We start from the raw sequence: 22,890 nt of genomic DNA, 5'->3' as shown, positions 1-22,890 counted from the left end.
TTATTAAAAAAAATAATTTTTTTCTTAAGAATATTTTAATTCAATCTTATTTTTTACTAACTTATATTCTTGACCAACCGCTTTTTTTAAATCTTTAATTATTTAACGGTTTTGTTAATTAACTTCTATTCCAGATAAATATATCATTGAAAATAATTATTATTTAGATAATAAATAATTTATATTTTTAATGAAATAATTTATATTTTTAATTTTATAGTACAGAAATATTGAAACCAAATATTGAAAACATTATATACGATAAGCATTAGTAAAGTTTTCAGTCTTACGTTTCGAACCCCAACTTAATCCATCTTGTAGATTCATGACGTATGTATACAACTAAAACAGCACTAAAAAAACATTTATATTATTGAATACTTATCAACAACGTCATTAGAAAAACTTTATGGTGATCTATTTGCAGGTATTTGATAATCATTATTGAAATATGTATTTAAAAATGACCGGCATTCATTCGGCAAAAATTAGAGAATTCATGCAGTAAAAACTAGTGGTGTATGGCATCATGCCTTGAGGCAAATTGCTGCAACTTCCCGTGCCGAATTAAAATGTTGAAATTTCAATTATTTTTGATATGGTAAAAAGTTTGTTTTTATTCTTCCAAAAACAATCGTTTCCTCAACATAAGGAGAAACGGTGGTGACTAGTTTTTGGCAAAGGCAGGTCCAGCTGTTTTGAAAATACGGAGCAAATGGCAGTTTTTGAGAGAAATAAGCATCTGATTTGAATGATTCAAAAAAGCTTTCTGCCAGAAAGTTTTTCTGAATCATTCAAATCAGTTGCTTATTTCTCTCAAAAACTGCCATTTTATGCGTATTTTTTCCGTATCCAGAATGAAATGTGTAATATAAATTAAATTGAATTGATGCAATTACAGATGTTATAAGTTTGTTCGAAGGATATCAATTGCAAATTGCGTTGATTATTTTTTATAAAAAAATTATTTCCAAAATAAATAGTTGAAAATTTTATCGTCACAATTTGCTACGTCTCAATTCCTATTGATTTATTCGATTATTTATACATATATTATTAAGGCAAAATGTCACTTACAGTTAGTTGTTTCTGGACCGCAATCAAAATTTTGATATTCCACAAGCTACCTTGATGATTATTTTGCGATGATCTCAATCCAAATGTCCTATTCTAGTTTTTATTTTTTTTTATTAAAATGAAACTCAATGGTAGTCCTTTTTTAATTGTGATGAAGGTTTAACATTTTTGCAGTTCAATAGGACTATTTTCACTTGGAAATATAAAACAAACTTTCAAATATAATTAAACATTTACACAATACCATGACAACAAACAAACAAAAATTCATCGTCAGAACCACTATTACAAAAGCCTTATAATACTTTTATTTTACGCCATATAATTTTTTTTACCGGATTGGCTCTAATGACCAATTAATTAATTTTCATTATTCATTTCTAAGCCAAACTTTCCTCTTACATTAGTTACGTAGCTTCATGTTTAGCTGGAAAATGGTCCTTTCTTGCATGTTTTCAATATCTTGGCCTATATCATAAAATGACATGTTTGTTTTTTTTTAAAATCGACGTATAAATAACATCCTATAATTCTTTTCTGGGCGCCTGTGTTTTTTCTGGGAGCTGCTGGCGCATTGGTCTTGTAATTCCAAAATATGGGCACCTATTACATTATTTGAAAGATTCTTCATCATATTATGAAACAAAACTTCACATATTATAACTAATGTATATAAACTTAAATAAAAGATATTTACTTGTTTCATTATATTTATTTCAATAAACTATAAAACCCAAATACAATAATAAATTATTATTTTATATTTATATATTTATTTTTAAATATATGTACATATTCATATATACACATTTATTTTATATATATGCATATATATACACATTATACATATACGATATATATATATATATATATATATATATATATATATATTATACATACATATATATTATATATACATTCATACATATATATACATATGCATACATATATACACATACATATATGTTGATATATATATAATACATATACATACATATTCATATATATACAAGTGTGTATATATATACCTTATACTCTACCTATACACACACGGATATATGATATACATATAGACAAACATATGCATATGCATGTATACATACATACATACATACATACATACATATATATATATATATATATATATATATATATATATATGTTAAAATATTTTAATAATTTTGTTGTCGAAATATGTGAGATTAAAAAAATCTTTAGTTCAATACATCAAATAAAAATTGTAGAAATTTATCATATTTCTAATTTCCATACGTTTCTACACATTATCTTATGTCATCTTCAGTGGACTACAAATTAAAACAAAATATAAAATAACTAATTATCACAGTTTCATTGTTACATAGTTTAGTTAATTTATATTCTGTTTCAATTTGTAGTCCACTGAAGTGACATAAGATAATATGTGAAAACGCATGGAAGTAATAAAGAATTTTTAAATTCTACAAATTTTATTTAGTGTTTTGCCCTAAAGATTTAATTTCATATATACATACATATATAATATATATTCATATATTTGTGTTCTGTTAAAACATCCTTATTTTAAACAAATAGTTAATTACACAAAAATCTGTATTTGTTTATTTCATTCAGCAAACATATCAACTTGCAACCACATCTTCATATTTATATATTTATATATTTATATATTTATATATTTATATATATATATATATATATATATATATATAGTGATTGTTTCTTTTCCGAACAGTAAATCCAATAATAAAAAACAATTTGTTTTTTTGAAGATGTTCAATAACGACGTTTCGGAACTAGATACGTTCCATCATCAGGTTTATTCTGTCAAATACAATGTTTTTTAAAACTATTGATTAACATTAATTAATGATGGTCAATTACAGATTAATTAGAAAAAAATTTTTTATAAAGGAATGGATTATGTACCGGTGTAAAGAGTAATAAGAATTAATTAAAAAAGGTTTTATATAAAATTGAGAAGCAAAAATTATTTACCTGTAATAATTTATATATCCATATCACTAATATTATATTTTTTGTTAAAAACACTCGATTTTTTTTGGAAGATATTTGTAGATGTTACGACTACAAAAAATTTTAAATGTGTATGTTAAAATTTTTTTTTTTTCTAATTAATCTGTAATTGATGATGGTCAATTACAGATTAATTAGAAATTAATGATGGTCAATTACAGATTAATTAGAAAAAAAATTTTATAAAGGAATGAATTATGTACCGGTGTAAAGAGTAATAAGAATTAATTAAAAAAGGTTTTATATAAAATTGAGAAGCAAAAATTATTTACCTGTAATAATTTATATATCCATATCACTAATATTTTTTGTTAAAAACACTCGATTTTTTTTGGAAGATATTTGTAGATGTTACGATTACAAAAATTTTTAAATGTGTATGTTAAAATTTTTTTTTTCTAATTAATCTGTAATTGACCATCATTAATTAATGTTAGTCAATAGTTTTAAAAAACATTGTATTTGACAGAACCTGTTTCATCATATGAATTCAATAAACCTGATGATGGAACGTATCTAGTTCCGAAACGTCGTTATTAAACATCTTCAAAAAACAAATTGTTTTTTATTATTGGATTTACTGTTCGGAAAAGAAACAATCAATATATTGAAAAAATCCAGAACTTATTTATTGATATATATATATATATATATATATATATATATATATATTCATATATATCATAAATATAGACATAAACACAATATGGCCAAAATCAAACACTAATAAAATGGTTAGTTATGTATGTTCTCATTTTTTAAAAAAAAACTCAAAACATATCCATGTAAAATAATCATTGTTCAATAATCTTAACAGTCGTGGTCTTGATATCTGTTACAGTCAAAATAAATCACTAACAGTAATAAATATACTTACTGGAGTCCAGACGCCTTGATATTGATGAAAAAAAAAACCTTTTCTTCTCGAATTAATGAATTATTATTAGAAAGTATGAAAAACTAACGTAATAAATACATGTTTAAGCGTGCATATGTATACACATATATCCGTGATATCATTTGAAAATGTACTTTGCACAATTAAAAATTTAAATAACATAATCAACCTCCCGTATCGTTTATTCTCTACCGGAATGAGCATCTGTCGAAGTGATACCTTCGACCAGCGAGCTGCGCCTCTCGGCGCGCGGGGCGTCTGCCTGCGGGTCAGTCGCTCCCATCGCTAGCTGAGAGACGATCCCTGAGTTGGCCGCAGCGTGGGCTGCCGGCGTCGGCACGCCGCGATGGGCGCGCGTGTTCAATAAGATCTGGCGCAACTGAGACTGCTGCATTATCACGGGCAATTCGTAATGGTGAAAGAAATACACCATCGAGTGCTGCAATACAATTGCGATATAGACATATAGACATATAGACATTATTTAAGCGGGTTGGTAATTAGAGATACTTGTTCTATCTAAAACTACAGATCTGTTCATCATTTTAACACTAATAGTGCAGTAAACGGAGAGGAAAAAAGGGTATAACCTCTGAATTTTTTTACTGTGCTCCGAATTGAATGAAATTTTGGAATTAGGTTCATCTTACCCTCAAGTTCAAAAGTGAAAACAATTCGGGTTGCGCTATCACCCCCCGGGGGAATGACCCCCCTTCTAAATTGTGTAATTACATTTTTTCAAAATAACGTTGGAAATCGATAGAAGAACTAATTATGTACTTTTTTTCAATTTGCGCGGCCGCGCAGTCTTTAAACATTCATAACTCTGTCAATTTTTGTGTGAAAGAAAAATAATAAAAAACAATAATAAGCCAGAAAGATCCCTTTGATTTTGATCTATATGCTTTTATACGTATCTTTTATTCTTTTTGAGATATAATGAAAATAATTTCGATTTTAAAAAAAAATTGAAAAAAAAAAGTTTTTATAAAAGCGTGAGTTTTCTGAAAATAGCTTGTACTAAAGTAGTAAATCCGCTAGAATCCATCAAGATGTCTATAATGAAGTGAATTCTAGATGGAATGTGAATTACTTTAATTCTGGTGGAAATGGCGCTCATTAAACCATATGATTTAAAAGAAAAAAACTTCGTATATGCTTCTTATTTGCATGATAGCTCACTCACTTTACACGCAAAAAACTTGTAACAGCACTCATTTTAAAGCTTATGTTGAGCATAACTTGACCAATTTCACCGAAATGCATAAAATGTAAAACCTCGACACTAGATGGCTTTAAATACAACAATTAAATTTTGAACGAAATAAAAAACGATTTCGCTCTTTCAAATCTTGCTTAATATTTTTCCTAGAACACTTTATGTAATACCGATTTATTAAGATTTTTATTGACATTATTTTGTTCATTACATGATTTTCGTTAGAAGGTATATTTTAGGAGATATTTGCAAAAAAACGAAGAAAAACGCCAAAAATATATGAATCTTTAGTGGCCAGTAACTTGAAAAGTATTAGTTTTTTTGAAAAACTATAAAAGACATTTTTTTCTTATAATTAGTTCTTTTATCGATTTCCGACGTTATTTTGAAAAAATGTAATTACACAATTTAGAAGGGGGGTCATCCCTCCGGGGGGTGATAGCGCAACCCGAATTGTTTTCACTTTTAAACTTGAGGGTAAGATGAACCTAATTCCAAAATTTCATTCAATTCGGAGCACAGTAAAAAAAAATTCAGACCCTAAACGCTCCGTTTACTGCACTATAAAGTTTAGTTAATAAAGTTAACTTAATTCTAAATTTGTCTGATGTATTTGGTATAATTTGTATAAATCTGCATCTATATTTCGATGAAAACAACTCTCCAAATAACATTATTTTCCAGCGGTCATTTTTAATCACTAAACCTACCAATGCCGGTCAAAATGACCGTTTCAAACATTGTGTATTAACTAGACATTTTTAAATCAAACTATATGACAATTCTTAAAACATACTAATAATATTTCTTCTTTCACTTTTTGATTCTAATTATATTTTCTGTTTTCCGAAAAAAATTGTTATGTGGCCTAACTACCGCGGTCGGTCAATTTGACCGCTGGACAGAAATGTTATTTGGAGAGATTGTTTTCATTGAAATATAGGTGCAGATTTATACAAATTATACCAAATAAACCAGGCAAATTTAGAATTAAGTTCTGGTCGGAGTGTGAAGTAAATAATAAATATATAATAAGTGAGTTTTCCTATTTGGGAAATGTCAAAAGAAGATATTGTTTAATTCTTCAATTGAATAGTTTGTTGTTCTAAAATTAATAAAATTAATAAATTCATTTTAAAGAAATTTATTTGAATCAAATTTAATTACGATCTCGGTGTATAAAAGAACACCGAAAAAATGCTTGTCCAAGTTTCAAACATTATCCAATAGAAATTCAAAAAAGCAGCAAACGTGTTCCAAAAACTATTAGATTTTATGGCATGGCAAAAATATGGGGTGAGAGCTATGAAATGTAACATTTTTTATTATTATTATTATTATTTTCTTTTTAATAGCAATCATAACCCAATAGTACTATAAGCTGTTGTGCTGATTTCACTTAATACTAGTCTGTTTGACAGATGGCAACCCAATCAGTTGTCACATCTCTATATGACATATTATTATCACAATTTCTGTAATAGAGCGAGTATTTTTATTGGTGCAGCAATGCCGAGCGAGGGCTATTTTCACTTGGTAACATATTATTATCAATATTTTCAAGTGAAAATCGTTGTCACTGCTGCCTGACAACAGGCTGCTCGAGGTGGGTATCGAACCCGGAACCTCTGATTCAGGTCCCATCGCTCTTAACCGCTTACCTACAGGCGAGCCCTATGAAATGTAACATGAAGTCGAAAACCTGTAGTTGACAACTTTAGGTATATTTCAACATTTTGATCCTTGATGGATAAGTGCGTAAAGTGTGCAGAGAAGGTCGACGAGTATGATCATTTTTAGGCACGAATTTTTGTTATAGTTATTATATATATTTTTTTTAATTCGAGATGCATATTCAAAATTTCAAAAAAATCAAGTTTTTATCAACACTGCCCATAAGTTTGGCTTTGTGTGGACGGAAAACTTTTGACGAAAATAATTGGTAAACTATGTGAGAAAAGTATATTATTTATGCGTATGGCATTCTGTATAAATATTTGATTTCATTTGTCTTTTTTTCTTATAATTTCTTCTAGAAATTATATAAACATAAATTTAGATGAAAGTTCATTAAAATTTCTTCATTTTATACACAGTAAACAATAAATCAATTACTATCTGAATTAAATAATAAAATACTTAACTTTATAATTGTGGGTCAATTTGACTGCGCGCGGTGGGTATAGGTATACACGAATTGTCAGTAAGTTTAGTGTTAAAATAATAGGATAGGGTGAGGCAACAGATGTCCTATGTGACTTAGAGCATTTATATTATGAAAACCAAACCCATATCACAACAAATAACATATATCAAACAAACAACCATGACTATGTCCAGTAAAAATCCCAGCTTTTTGTTTGAATTTCATATCAAATTCAAATTCATCATTCATCATTGTAGAAATGTGATTTTTTGCTGTTTTCCACAGAAAACCTGCGCAAATTAGGACAGCCACAAAGCAAGCACGTCCAATGTATATTTTTAATTTTAAAGGAATTTCACATAATATAGCTACATTATTCAATAAAAATATAAATTGTAAATAGCTTTGATCTAGTATTTCGTCAGAAATATTCATAAATATATTAATATTTATTAAATATCAGCAGAGTTAGAATACCTATTAATTTCATTTATCTCATGTAAAATTGCATTTTTCAACTCAAATTACTTTGTTATTCATTATTTTTTATTTTTACACCCTTACCCTGGGTAAAGGTTTATTTGATCCTTTTTACCCCACCCACGTGTAAGCTATTATAGTAAGGTGACCATACGAGCCGGTTTGGCCGGGACAGTCCCGGATTTCTTCCATGTGCCCCGGGTTTTCAAAAAGTATAGACTTAAATTGAATTTTCGCTTATTTGATAATAATATTACAAAAACCCCATCAAATATCTGAAAATGTTACGTACAAATAATATGCTCATATGAAACAATGCGTTATGAATAAAAATAATGCTGAAAACAAAATTCTGAAGGCGGATTAAAATTGCCTCTTATATTAATAATTTCGACAAAAAATAACAAAAATTATGAAAACTTTTTGACTGCTGTCCGGCATAAGTGCTATTTGTTTTATGATAATTATGAAAAAAAAATGAACAAAATTTTATAAAAAGTTTAAAAGCGAAAAATACAAGATGTAATGTAACATATAATCGAATAATAAAGTTCTTACTAAAAGTCAGTAATTGTAAAAATTGATTCATTTAAAACGAATTGATTTTTCGCATTGTTATTTAAAAATTTAAGTTTTGTTGCATACACCCCTTCTCCCTGTATTGTCCCAGATTACCATGACTAAAAATTACCGTCCCGGTTTTGACTTGAAAAAATATGGTCACCTTATATTATAGAGATTATATAAAAAAAAACTGTTGAATCTAACTTAAAATTAACAATACATCTTATAAAACAATTTAAAAAAATAACCCACCATACATGTTAAATAGATATTTTTAATTACATCTCATATGAATATGATAAGAAACTAATTATATCCTCGAAACGTAAATTAAACATAATTTAAAAAAAGGCTTTTAGACCTTGACGTCAAACCGAAACGGAGTGGTGGTAGTCCTTATGACCTTAACTGTCATGAAAAAAATCTGATAAAATTATCTTACGCTGTTTGGAAATTATGAGCTTTTAAGTGCAACCTAGATCTTTGGTGAAATTATGATCATTTTTCGGTTATTGTGGTAATTTTTTTCTAATTTTGTAATTAACCTTAATCGTGAATAACATTTCTAGGACCACAGTAAAAATAGTAACACAATTACCTCAAGCTTTTAAAAATTAAGACTTTTTGTTGAACTTTGAATTCAAAATTTTTGAGTCTACTAAAGTATACTAAAGTGTGTTAGCAAGTTTCATAAAAAATTGGCGCATTTGATCAGGATTGTAAAATGATAAAATACTTGATAATTTTGATATTGAAATTTTTAGTAAAAAAATACAAACCTAAAAATAACATGATAACGCGTTAGAGTGATAAGTCGCGGTGATATAAGTTTTTAATTCATAGTTCATAAGAAAGTCTTGATTCTCGAAAACTTGAGGCAATTGTGTTACTATTTTTTTACTGTAGTTTTAAAAATGTTATTCACGGCTACTGTTTCAAAGTTAATAAAAAAATGCATGTATATATGTACAGTGATACCTCGCATAACGTGCTTAGCTCTTTCCGAAAGAAAGTTTATTATGCGAAAAGTTCATAGAAATACATGGCAATAAAATTAATTCCTTCTGCAGTTTGAAATATGACCATAGAAAATAAATTATATTATACATGTAATTACATGTAATTAAAACCTTAAAAAAAACTAATTTACGAAATAAGTTAATTATGATTTATATTCAGAAGAAAGGTACTATTCATTTTTTGCCCTTGTAGCTTCTGAATTTAGAAACTGTCGATAGTTGTTTGTTTTACTCTCTTCTTCAAAACCTTCCCAAAATGATAGGCAAGCTTGCTATTATACAAATTGCTCAAAAAATTGATTTTCTTAGCCTCAGTCATGATTGAAAAGTGAACATTTGTTAGTTCTTACGCCATTTGAGCAAAAAGTAAAATAGTATGGAAGCACTAGAAGTCAGCTGATTGGCCCATTTTCCTCGGTTTCTTTTTGCCTCCTCCAAAATTTTCTCAAGACTTTTGAGGTGTGAATGTGGATTCAGTTTAGTGAAAACGTAGGGTATCGATATCTCAAAAATCAGTAAAGTTAAAAATTTAGCAATAATATTGGAAAGTAGAGAAAAAATATGAATAACCACCATCATCTTGGATTCTAACGACGTTCCTATCGGAGGAAAAATGGCAATGTTTGAAAACCTATACCAAAAGTATTTTCTTTCGTTGTTATTTGTTTCGGTTGTGAGCACTGTTGATTAATTTACGAGACCTTATTATAATTTTTAAGTAGGATTAATGAGTTAATTTTTTTGGACATCAAGGAACATTTCAATTCTGTCAGTAGTGAAAACAAACCATTCTTTAGTTTGAAATTAAAAAAAAATTACACGCTTTGCAACACATACAAAACATGCCCAATTGAACATAAAACTTGAAAGTACGCCCTAAACACAAGACCATCCTAAAATAGCGTCAGAAAACAATAATAATTTTGCTGTCTAATTTTCTAAGCTTTAATCAATTAAACCAATTCTCAAAGGCTTATAATATTTTATATTTTTTGACTATCAACTCTATAGCAATGCGAATATCTTCCCATAAACGATTTCTTCACCGAAGTTTCTACGTATTTTTTTGGCTCCATATATATATATATATATATATATATATATATATATATATATATTATTTAGTCGCTTTCAAAATTTCACAGATCATGATTTTTTCAAATCATTCTACAGATTACGATAAAATGTGCATGAAAAAAGCCACTTTAGCATATTTTCAATGATATATCGGCCAAATGACGATATATACTTTAAAATACTACTCTATTTGAATACTAATTTAACTAATTTATTTAAAAATAGAGTACGAGATACAAGACATATCTACTTAAAAAAGGGCTATATAAAAGGAGGTACAAATAGATCAAATACCAGGATGGGGCAACTTTTATATGAAGACGCGACCATTACTTTGAGTAATGTTTTTAAATCCATGCAGTTTATGCCAATATACAAAATTGTCAAAATACAAAAAATATTTATTCATTACCTGTATAAATAACCACGATGTGATGAGTGCCAAACTACTGTATTGCCCATTAAATCTATAGTGATAAGCATAGAACGAGAAGTGATACAAGTAGAAAAATCTGAAATGGAAACATAATTATTAGTTGCATATATCATTTTGCAAAATTTTCTGGAATTATGTAAATAAATAAAAACCAAGTAATTCTGAAAGTTAACGTGATTCAATTTAAAACAACTTTTCTCATATTATTTGAAACAAATTATAGAACAAACATATGTAATAAACAAATTTATATATACATATGCGGGTGCGTATGTTTGCGTATGTGAACGGACGCACGTCCGCTCCAATCCAATAACAAATAATTCACTATGATACATTAAAATTATAAACACATAAGAAGATAATACCGTTATTTATTTCTCATGCTCTTTTAGTAAATTAATGAGTAACTATAAAAAAAAACGAGTGCAACTGTTTAGAGTTATTATAATTATTTTTAGGCAAGACCTACGAGAAGTTTGAAAATTCTTTCTGTAAGTCTCAATAATTTTGTGTAGGCTATATGGGGGCGTCCGTTAATCACGATATGTGGCGATATGATTTTATTTGAAAACTTTTGGATTTTTTTTAAAAATCAGGTAAAAAATAAATACACGTGATATCTGACTATACCCCTCCGTCCCCACCCCCACGTAATATTTCGTGATTTTTTCTCAACCCCCCCCCCTCACCCTTTAATGTTTATATTAGAATTTTCTATTTTAACACTAAGATTAACTAAATCTAAGTATTTTTTAATCTTCATATTTTTTTCTCCAATTCAATTGTTTTAGTTTTTAATCAACTTCCCGAAGGAGAAGTTTAGATTTTCAACAAAAAATCCGATTTGCTAATTTTATGTTTTCTCGACGTTTCAAGCCATTCTGAATCGAATGAGACCAAATTTGGAAAAAGGATGTGTGTGTGAACAGATTTTTTGCCGTAAATCGACGTTTTCTCAAAAACGGCTGAACCGATTTCAAAAATTTAATAGCCATTCGATGTATCTCGATGAGACCCCTAGCGTTTCTCAGTTTTATGCGACGATCTTTGTAAGATTTCTTCCGAGAGAAATTAAGATTCCGAGCCGTTTCTTTGTAAATCGGAGAAAGGTGGAAATTTTTTCGTCCACGTTTTACCCCGCAATTCTGAATAGATTTTGAAAATTCAAAAACTGTTCGAAAGATATTCGTTGGGAATCAACCTGATTAGTTTTTGGTAAAGATCAGCCGGGCCGGTTTCTGTTAAAAGTGTTAAAAAATTTTTTCGACGATTTTTATGATTTTTTTTGACGGTACATACCATAGTCTTATAGATTATACTAAAATATGACGGTTCTACGACAAGTCGTTTAATTTTAAAAATTTGTCAAAGTTTGCAAAAATTAGTATCGTTTTTTGGCGTTTGTCAAAATTAGGATTTTCATCGACAATTACTTGAAAACGCCTGAACCGATTTCAAAAATTTAAAAGTCAATCGATGTATTTAGATGTGGGTTATCTTTTCTCAGTTTTGTGCCGCAATCGGCCGAGCCGTTTCTGTGTAATTTGGGAAAAGGGTTAAACAGTTCGTCCACATTTAAGCTCATACTACCGAATCAATTTTAAAAAATCAAAAACTGTTCAAAAGGTATTAGTTGGGTATAAGGTATAATAATGATTAATTTTAGGTGAAAATCTACGCAGCCGTTTTCTTGTAATTAACTGTTGAAAACAACATTATGCTGATTTTTATGGAACTTTTTTTGAGGATATATATCATGATCTTATAGAACTTACTAAAATATTACGGCCTTACTACAATTTAATAGTTTAATTTTAAAAATTCATCAAAGTTTGAGAAATTAAGTAGTTTTTTGATGTTTATTAAAATTAAAATTAGATGATTTACTTGGTATAACGATAGAGTACTTGGTCTTAATAAACACATTAAACCATTAAAGTCCTGCGGAAACTGGTTCAATTATAAAAATTATTGATTTGTGAAAATTTGCTTTTAGAAAATACTCCGAGTTAACGTGTTCGTTCGTTTTCAATTATGTGTAATAAATCCACTCGGAATACTTTTACTCACTCATAAATTAATTTATATTTTACTGATTAAGTCGATTATTTACACATGTCAGGAAGTTCACGTAACTTGCCTCAAGGCAAAATACCAATACCAACTAGTTTTATTTTTAGTTTCCACTGAATGAAGGCTAGGATTATAGCCGAAACGTATGGATGTAAAATAAATGTTTGAAAGAAACTCATTTTTTCGGTGTTATGCCCGATTACTAGACTTTGTTAATACATATACTAATTAAAAGTAAATATATATATATATATATATATATATATATAATATGTAATATATATATATATATATATATATATATATATATATATATATATATTTAACATGGATGCATATTGTGTATGTATGTGCATATGAACATGTGTACATATATTAAATTTGAATTCAAACAGCCCGCGCTCTGGTGTCTCGCTTGGCAATAAATTATTTGACGTTTCACGAAAATAACCTCAAACGCGAAATGACAAAAATCACATCGTAACAAAAATAGCAGAAACCCAAATTACAACAAATATTTGAAATTATTTAATACACAATGTCACGAATAACAATTACGAAAGTGCCGTTCAGGAAATTGAACTTATTATTTCGTTCCTCAGAGTAAAGAAAAAAATGAGTTGTATAATAATGACTTAATCGCTACTTAAGCATTTAACAATGTCTAAATTTACAGGATATGCCAAGACTTAAAGTATATGAAATTTGGAACAAGCACACAACTTAGAACTGCTAGTAAAGATGAAAATGAAATTGATGTAAATAAGCCAGTTCCATTTAAAGACAGTGGAGCACACAGGTGGAAAGCAGAATATTCCCGAAGGGGCACTAATGCAGAACCTCGATTGTGGTACGAAGCGCACGTAGTTTCTTTAAGTTTAGCAGTGTTTTTATTATACTTTTGCGTATTTCGAGAGGAAAGTGACATTGATGAAGAACTAGGAAGATCCTTATATTCTAGAATTGATGGATTAGAAGAAGTACAACTACGATTAAGTTACAAATACAATTTAGAAAACGGACTTGATGTCAAAGACATAGAAAGAAGAATGCGTGAATTAGAAATGAACAAGGATTCGAAATAATATTTCTCATGTTTAATGTTGTAATTAGTATGGTAATAAAGTGATTAAATATAATTATGTATATATAGAAATCCCTAGACTTTCAAATTTAGTTTAGTTAAAAAATTTATTGAAATTAAAATGAAAATTGGCCAAATTATCTGTTATCTGCTATCTGTTAATCATGTTTAGAACGCTTACACATAATCACATATGTTCTTCTGAAAATACTGAACTACTTTCAAAACATGTATTACTACTAATAATTCTTGCACATGTTTGTAAGGTATAAGGTTGTTCGGGAAGTCACTTTATTTTTTTACCCCCAGAATTTAACTATATTTTTTTGAACCTAATATCACACTTAAGCCTTATAATTATTATATGATTTGAAAACTTATATTTTAAGGCTTGTGTGTAAAAAATTCTAATCAATTACATGTAGTAGTTTTTGGATGGTGCCACTTTAAATATGGAAAGAATTAAGCAGCATTTACGACATATTTTACTCTTTTGCTATAGAAAAAGTAAAAAAAAAAACGTTTAGGTCAAATTAAAATTGACCAATGTGTAAGGAAATGACGTGTTGATAGCACGACAGTGCCAAAATTAGTTTGCTAAATTTCATTATTGGTATTTTAATGTCCAAGATGCACCAAGTCCAAGAAGTATGGTTGAAGCTGATAAAGACGTGAGAAAGGCATTAGTTGATGCAAACCGATGAATAACAATACATAAGATCCCATTGAGTAAAAATTTATCAAATTTAACAGTTCATGACCACTCAAAAGGTCTGGAATTTCCCTCAAAACTCAGTGTATCGTTCTCATAGAAAGAAACGTGTGTCGTCGCACTGGGATCCGCGAATCACCTCTAAAAAATCTTGAAATTTATCAGGTTTTGAAGCAAATTGTCACTAGGAATGTCAAATGGAATGTAAAGAATACAATATACGCAAATGCTCATGAAACAAAAAAAAAAGAACCTGCTTAAAACAGATGCAAAGCTGAAATTTGCCAGAAAAGGATGATGCAGTATGTTTGGTAAGATTTGCTCATTTTTCAGCTTTTCCAAGATAACATAACGGTTAATTCAGATGCTTCATGTCATCAGGTGGATAATCTAAATGATATACTTCAATAGAAAAGGTCAGAATTAATCCACAAGCAAAGTATAATCCTGCATCAAGACGATGCAAGACCTCACATAAGTTTGGTCAATCTCCAGAAGCTTTTGAAGGTTGAATGGGACCTAATGACACATTCCTCACATTCTCTAGACCTGCCATCATCGGACTAATATTTGTTCCGGCCACTAAAAAAAAATTCAGGCGGTAAAACCTTTACCTCAAATCAGCCTGTCAAAATCCACTTTGATCAGTTTTTTGCCAATAGCGACCAAAACTTTTATGATTTCGGAATTATGCTAATACCAGAAATATGACAAAAGATGTTCGATCAAAACTGCCAATACATAATTTATTGAAGTAATTGTTAATTGTACGAAAATTACGTGCCAACAAAAACAAAGTTACTTTCCGAACAACCCAATAATTTATAAAATCAATATAGTAATCTTTGCAAGAAAAATTGATATAGTAATTCTTGCACTAGTATGTTTCATGCAGAGTTTAGTTGAATTTGGTTATAAGAATTATGTGTGCTGTGTATTTTGAAAATGGACGAATTCCGGTTTCCTTTGTTATTTTTATTAGTAAAACATTATAGATTGCTTATAATCCAAGTAAATACGAAAATTCTTCCAAGCAAATATGTTCTCGGAGATAGTTTAAAAATCAAATCGTGTAGTTTGAAAGTGGCCTAACTCCATTCATACATAAACAATCAAGATAATATGAACTATTATAATATTTACTATTGATAATGTTGCAAAGTATTTTTAAAAAAAGTAGTTTAAGTTCCATTTTTGGACAATTGTTTTAGTTGAATAACCAGTATGTTCAAATAAATATAAAACTTAAAATTTAATATTAAATTTTAAAAATGATTTCACCCATAGAGAGAAAAACATAACAAGACTAATTTAGTTCAGATAGTGTAAAAGAAATAGTAAGTAATGATTTAACAAAATTTAATGTCCTGAATTTATTACCGCAACTAGATAGACCAAAATAGTATAAAAATGTATTGACACCAACAAATAAAATTATCAGATGATTTACAACAGCAAAATTCAAGAACATAATAAACCTATTACAATATATACGACCGAAACATCATGATTATTTCAAATCCCTTTTACTGAATCTGGTTGTCAATGTTGCAAATAGCCTAACTCCATTCTTGATACGAAAATGCATATTATTGACTTAATAATTGCCACTATTTTAAAAGAAACTATAAGTTTTATAGATACACTTACAACTCATTAATAGATACACTTACAATACATTAATGCCCTATACATATATTTTTAAATTCATTGAAACCCTTAAACATATCTTGATTTTAAGATAAATGCAATTAAGCGACTTTCAAAATAAACAGTTAATGTATATAATAAATTGATATCTAAATAGTTGGTTTTATATAATTAAATTCCATTACAAAACAAACTTTACTAAATACATGCAAATAAATTTTAAATAGTCTTCAAACATAAATGGATAAAAAGTCACTTGATTTGATTTGAGTGTTGTAAACTGTTGGTTTTTGATAAGAACGGGTTCATTTGTTAATAAGTAAACAAATAGAAAAACTGATATAATAAAATTATCGAGATTCAAAATTAACTTGTAAAAATCACTTAGAACAATCTTAACTGTTTAATTAATGTTTTGTATATAGATCAGAACTATCTCTATGCTTGAAAACATTTTTAAAAACAGCTTGATATGATTTTTCTTGGAAAATTAATGTTGAATGAATCATTTTATCTATTATGTAAAATGAGAATGATTTTTAAATTTTGCTTATAGATCAAATAATAGAAACTCATTTAATAAAAATAATTTTCAAAAGTGAAATTCAAAGTTCTTCTTCAATCAACCACAAGAAAAGTAAATTATGAATGTCAATAACATGTAAAATATTTAAAAAAAAAATGGTCAAAATGAGTTATTCATTTATAATTATCTCATCATCAGATTTTGATTGAATTCTGAATAGCATTCATTTTTTTGCCAATACATATGCGCGATCCAAACAATAATACAAGATTCACAAATTGCTTATAAAATTTTCATTAAACAAATAATTTTAGTTGTTAAGGTCAGAATCATTTTTCTTAGTTTCATTTTTCAGAAATTTTAAAATATGCTATTTTATCCACCATAACAATAGTATGCTTAAAGATAAATATAAAAAAGAAACAAAAGATCTATCTTTAGAAGTTTTAGGCGGAGAGCTGCTGAATGGTGTTCCTGTAAGTCTAAATAAATTTGTACTGGTTTTCATTTTCAAATGCAGGAACAAAAATGATGTGCAGGGCTAAAACCTGCCAGGCAATAATTTTCATACGTGTCAAGCTAAGAATAACCAGTACAAAAATTTTAAGCATTACAGAAACACACCATTATTCAAAAGGTTCAGTACCTCTTGGTCGATTTTGGTATATAAAAATAGAATTATTCTTACCTAAGCCAATGTCGTTTAGTTACAGATGTATGACAGCATATAGCATCATACTGGTCGGCTACCCAAACAATGAGGATTATGTAAAATGCCGTTGTAGTGTCATTAAAGAATTCAGACATAACTGCCTCCATTCCTGAAATGAATTAACAAAATTCAAAGAAGTGTTCAAATAAAACATATTTAAACAAATTTATATAAATAACAATACATTAACAAGTATCAAGGATTGTTTTATGTTTGGTATTCAGTTCTAATTCAGCTCTTCTAAGAATTTAAATCAGCAAAATTGTATAACATTATTTGTTTTAATGTAGAAAGTTTAACTGGCCATGGTTTACATGTGCTATTTCTTCACACAAATTTTGTAAATATTTATTACTACTATATAACTATACTGCTACATATTTATATGAGGACATGATTACTTTTAATTTATTTTCTATTTGAAATACATCACATAAGTAAAGAGGAACTATAATAAATTGACTATAAAGAATATTGAAGTTCATTTCCAACCAGAAATTGAACTGAATACTCAGTTAAAATTAACAATTATAAAATTAATTAAAGTGATTATAAAACAACCAAAATAAGTGAAACATTGCGATTGAAAACTTACCAACAAGAGCTAAAATAACTGTAAGCAATGGAGCAGCCGGAAATGTTACGGACACATTGAACTCCAACATTTGTAGAAGGTCAACTGAAAAAAGTAAAGAAAATATTGATACATAAATTAAAACAAAATATATAATTCATTGATTAATATTCACTCATTCATTTCACAAAAAAATATTATGCAAATATGAATTATTTTGTAAAAGTTATTCAAAGCTATCATTTTTTTTTAATATACACATAAAGCAAATGCATTAAAATAAATAAATAAAACTTACCAATAAATACAAATATCTGGTGATGAGAATATCGCAATAACATTGATATAGATACGGTCTGAAAATAAAAAATTGCACAATCAATTAAGTTTAAATCTGATTTGTTTGTGTATGGATCTTGTATAAAACCATAAAAATAATCTTTATTAATACTACAATAAAACGATATTTAGTTAAGAAAAGAAATCTAAAATTTTGTTCAATAAACAGAACTACACCAAACAAATGTAGAAGCACTAAGGAGAGTGGGAGATGAAAGAAGACTACTGAGCATAATTGTAAAAAACATAGGAAACTGAATCATATCCTTATTGCAAATAACTAATAATTCACAAAAATGCACTTTTCTATGTTTTTGTATTTTTTTGGACCAACATCATTCATTTAATACTTTTATAATACGTAATTAAAAAATGTATACAGACCTAAATTTTCACCCTCCTTCCACAAACCTCTATTTCGTAATAGTCATTTTAGTAATAAAATAATTATTAATCCCGCTTTCATTCAATGAATGTTTTTCACTAAATTACAAATAAGATTCTCTTAAACTTATGGAAATGCTTAAATATAGTTTTAAAAAAAACTATTTTTAATTATTGTTTGTCCACCCTTAACGTTTTTAAAATTTTGGGTCCAATATTCTTTATTTCATTTTTCAAAACAAAATTCAAAAACTCATAGGCACTAAATATTCACCCTCCTTCTACAAATCTCTATTTCATAATAGTCATATTATTAATAGAATAATTATTCCCCAATTTCAGTCTTTACAAAATTTTAATTCAGATTGACTTGAGCTTTTGGAAAAGCTTAAATTTATTTCCTCTATCCGCTGGAATATTTTCAATACAATTCTTCAATATTGGCAATGGAAAAGTTACCATTGATAAAACTAGATGCCTCAAATTGTCCATAGATTCTTGCATAATCTGATTCGCAAGATTATTGTACAAATATTTTCCTATGTGCACACACATAGTTTATGAATGGTTAATATTAAGTTAGTTTAATATTAGTTAATATTAAGAGCTGAAACTAGAGAATTTTTTTTATCAATTTGAAATCATTGGAGCCCTTGGGAGCAAGAAAATTCGAAAATGACCATATTAAGGACCACCCTAATATATTAGGTTGTCAAATATCTCCCTTCCGCTTTTTGCTCTTGGTTTATAATACAAAAAGGCGGAAGGGAGATATTTGACAACCTAATATATATACATACTCGTATATATAAACATTCGTAATATTGAAATTTTTTTTTTTAAAAAAAAAGAATAAATAAATGCAAGTAATACGCTATTTAAAAGCAAAGGTTCAATGCAAACAACTTGGTAAAAATGCCAGAAATGTGCTGATAAGAAGCAAGAGGTAATATTTTTCTTTATTTACTTTGGTTAGATAATCGTATGGTGTATTGAACATTCGAGTATAAACCTAGTGTGATTCATGGTTATCATTATGAGACAAACACTCAAATCACAAATTAAATAAAACCAAAATGATGAGTAACTTACAAAGACAAGCATTATAAAAAATGCTGCTAGATATGCTGATCTTCCCATCCACATGCTTACAAATCTATAGTGCTCTCCAGTGACTACATTTCTGTAAAATAATCATTGTTTATATTATTTCACTATAATTTGTTATTAAAATATATTATTCAATTATATTATAATAAAAATGCATTCAAAGAGCCATGTCTTATTTATCACCTTAAATATCCTTTATTATCTTCATGTTCGGCAAGTGCCTTAACACTGGCCATCAGCAAATCATCATAACCAAGAAATTCTTCCAGCAATATCCTACTGAAAGCGTCACCAAAACATTGGTCATTGACAGGATCAAGTAATACGCGTTTAACTGGCACTCCTAGACGTTGTCGGGCGGCTGTGCTCAATCTCAAAAATCCATATTCCAAAGAATACTCTACTATGTATTGATCCTCTGGCCAGTCTGGTGGTAATAATATGATTGAATCCATTTTATTTTCATAAGACAGTAAAATAATAAAAATAAGATATTTCAAATAATAAAACAGTCAAATCTTTAGTTTGAATTTCATGTTACAAAGTAAGGTGCCAAGATAGAGATAAGACAAGATTAATGGAATATTGAAATATATTATTTAAAAACATTCATAACATTATAAGAAATGCAGCAAAAAATTGTAGGCTTATCAGTGATATAATTTTGAGCTATATTATATTAAATATATATATATATTAATAAATACTTTCATAAAAATCTTAATGAAAAAGCTTCACATGAACTTATTTATGTTTAATAATAATATAATGTTAGCATATAGCTACAATGACAATAATTTATCACTAACCATTTTTTGTCACAATGTGCAATGAAGGATTTTCATTTGTTAATGGCGAATTGTCAATAACTTCGTCATGTTTCCCAAAATGACCCATAGTTTCATTTGCTAATAAAGTTTGCATAATTCCTTCATTAGCTCCATCCTCTGTTAACTCACTAGTAGGTAAATCTGGATTTATAGTTGATCTTGCAACTATTATATTGTAAAAATATGGTGCTTGTCTAATCTTAGAAGCATTATCTGAGTGAGATATAAATGCACTATGTGAATTTTGCTCCCGATCAACTTTTGTTGAAGATCTGCAAATAGTAATTTGTTCTAGCAATTTTATTTCAAAATTGTAATATTAAATAATAAATAAATAACATACTCCTGGATGGAATTAACACCATTAATAGCCAGTTCAGTCTCCTTTTGTTCATTATAAGCTTTTTGACTACTCATATCTCCACGAATTATTTCAACCCGTAAAATACCATCTCTTGGCCAGTCAGCCCGTACAGATTCTAAACATGTCGCAGGATGTCTTGAGAATGCAACATGAATGTAAACCAAAATAAAAAACGCCGTCAGCGCTTTTAATAGTATAAAAAATTCAATAAATCTTCGAACTGGCTTTGGCAGCATTTGAGCATAAGCCAAAGCAGCTCTGAAGAATAAGGCATGGAAAAGCCTATCACGAACATTAAATAACGGATTCTGATTATTATTATTCCGAGTTCTGTTTATATTGTTGACAATTGCTCCTCCAGGAACGATATTATTTTCAAGGTTTATTTCAGCAGGAATATCTGCATTATCATTCAAACCAGTCCTGTAATGATCAGAATTACTATTGCCTGTATCAGACATCCTTGGTAATTATTCCTTCTAATTTTCTTATAGACTTATATCTATATTGATTTTGAATTACCATCATTTGAGTCTAAAATGAAAATTTTATTGAAAAATACAGAATGACTTTGAACCGAATTAGCCAACAACATTGACATTATTAATGAATTTTTTGAAACTAAAACTCACTAAACAACAAATCGTTTATGTTGCTGAATAACAATGCATTTATTGGTCCTGCAACGAACAAATTTTATCACGGTAATTGCTAATTGCATTATAATTATCACAAACTGTTTCGATCCTATTTTTTATTCTTCAATTGAAACAAATCATAGATGACATAAGAAAATCTACGGTAGAAATTGTTCATTTGACAGTTCACTCAACAACAGAATGACATTGTGATACTTGATGATCCCCGCAGCAAGCGTTGACATTTCATGCTGCGTCCCCACTGCACGAATCCGTGCGGCGAATCCTGTTCGCGACGCACGCATGCGTTGGCTCTTGTGCGCGACGCACACTGCGAGCAATTTGATACATTTGAAATTTTTAGGATTCCATAATATTTTTTTTCTTGATACAGTTCAATTATAAGAAGTGTAAAGAAGTATAACATCTTCTCTACGCATATTCATTTTCAAAATTGAGGATTCGATGAAATATCTTAATGCCTTCACTGTACAATTGAACTTATACCGTAGCACAGATCAACGTTTACGTACAAGTTCAAAGAAATAACGTATACGAATACAGAGGCAGGCTGACCAACAATTATCAGTTTTGAATAAAAATTATTACTTCTGTTCTAAATATAAATACTTGTCAGAAAAGACTTTGAGCAAAAATTCAGTCTGCATATTAATAAGATTTTAAATGATATTTAGCGTAATTGCAAATAATACAATATTACCATTTTTTTTTTGAAACATTTAATTTATTTTGAATAATAAATATATGATACGTCATATAAGTAGTAAGAGTATATATATATATATATATATATATATATATATATACATGATAATATCATGATGATATAAAATTAACTCTGAAATATGATAAATAAAGTCTACCAAAATATATTTTAGTTGGATATACATATATTTCAACATATCTATAACTTAATT

The 22,890-nt window shown here is 28.2% G+C and overlaps 2 protein-coding genes across 2 annotated transcripts; one reads left to right on the top strand and one right to left on the bottom strand.

Moving 5' to 3' along the window:
- Positions 1-3,954: 3,954 nt before the first annotated feature.
- LOC113376528 (membralin-like) lies at positions 3,955-22,141 on the bottom strand. Its single transcript, XM_026616479.1, has 10 exons — positions 21,947-22,141; positions 21,294-21,848; positions 20,930-21,222; positions 20,304-20,547; positions 20,103-20,193; positions 18,586-18,643; positions 18,309-18,392; positions 17,690-17,822; positions 10,930-11,029; positions 3,955-4,451 (listed from the first exon to the last, which is right to left on the bottom strand). The coding sequence occupies exons 2-10, from the start codon at positions 21,773-21,775 to the stop codon at positions 4,194-4,196; spliced, it is 1,743 nt and encodes a 580-aa protein (XP_026472264.1). The 5' UTR covers positions 21,776-21,848; positions 21,947-22,141; the 3' UTR covers positions 3,955-4,193.
- Positions 13,472-14,114, top strand: LOC113378254. Its single transcript, XM_026618782.1, has 2 exons — positions 13,472-13,632; positions 13,706-14,114. Exons 1-2 carry the CDS (start codon positions 13,568-13,570, stop codon positions 14,112-14,114), a joined length of 474 nt encoding a protein of 157 aa, XP_026474567.1. The 5' UTR covers positions 13,472-13,567.
- Positions 22,142-22,890: the final 749 nt, after the last annotated feature.

Source organism: Ctenocephalides felis, unplaced genomic scaffold (genome assembly GCF_003426905.1).
Source record: "Ctenocephalides felis isolate EL2017-DRISC unplaced genomic scaffold, ASM342690v1 CF-g0.4_SCAFFOLD_01886, whole genome shotgun sequence".
Lineage (NCBI taxonomy): Eukaryota > Metazoa > Arthropoda > Insecta > Siphonaptera > Pulicidae > Ctenocephalides > Ctenocephalides felis.
The sequence above is the reverse complement of the archived record's forward strand: the minus strand, read 5'-3'. Positions and strand labels throughout refer to the sequence as shown.

What these genes read in the sequence shown, in the direction of transcription:
- LOC113378254 (XM_026618782.1), top strand. Translation starts at nt 13,568, where the DNA reads ATGTCACGAATAACAATTACGAAAGTGCCGTTCAGGAAATTGAACTTA. An exon ending in TTATTATTTCGTTCCTCAGA is followed by an intron (nt 13,633 to 13,705) that starts GTAAAGAAAAAA and finishes CTAAATTTACAG; the next exon opens with GATATGCCAAGACTTAAAGT.
- LOC113376528 (XM_026616479.1), bottom strand. Translation starts at nt 21,775, where the DNA reads ATGTCTGATACAGGCAATAGTAATTCTGATCATTACAGGACTGGTTTG. An exon ending in GGTGTTAATTCCATCCAGGA is followed by an intron (nt 21,223 to 21,293) that starts GTATGTTATTTA and finishes TACTATTTGCAG; the next exon opens with ATCTTCAACAAAAGTTGATC. An exon ending in AGTTATTTTAGCTCTTGTTG is followed by an intron (nt 17,823 to 18,308) that starts GTAAGTTTTCAA and finishes AATTCATTTCAG; the next exon opens with GAATGGAGGCAGTTATGTCT.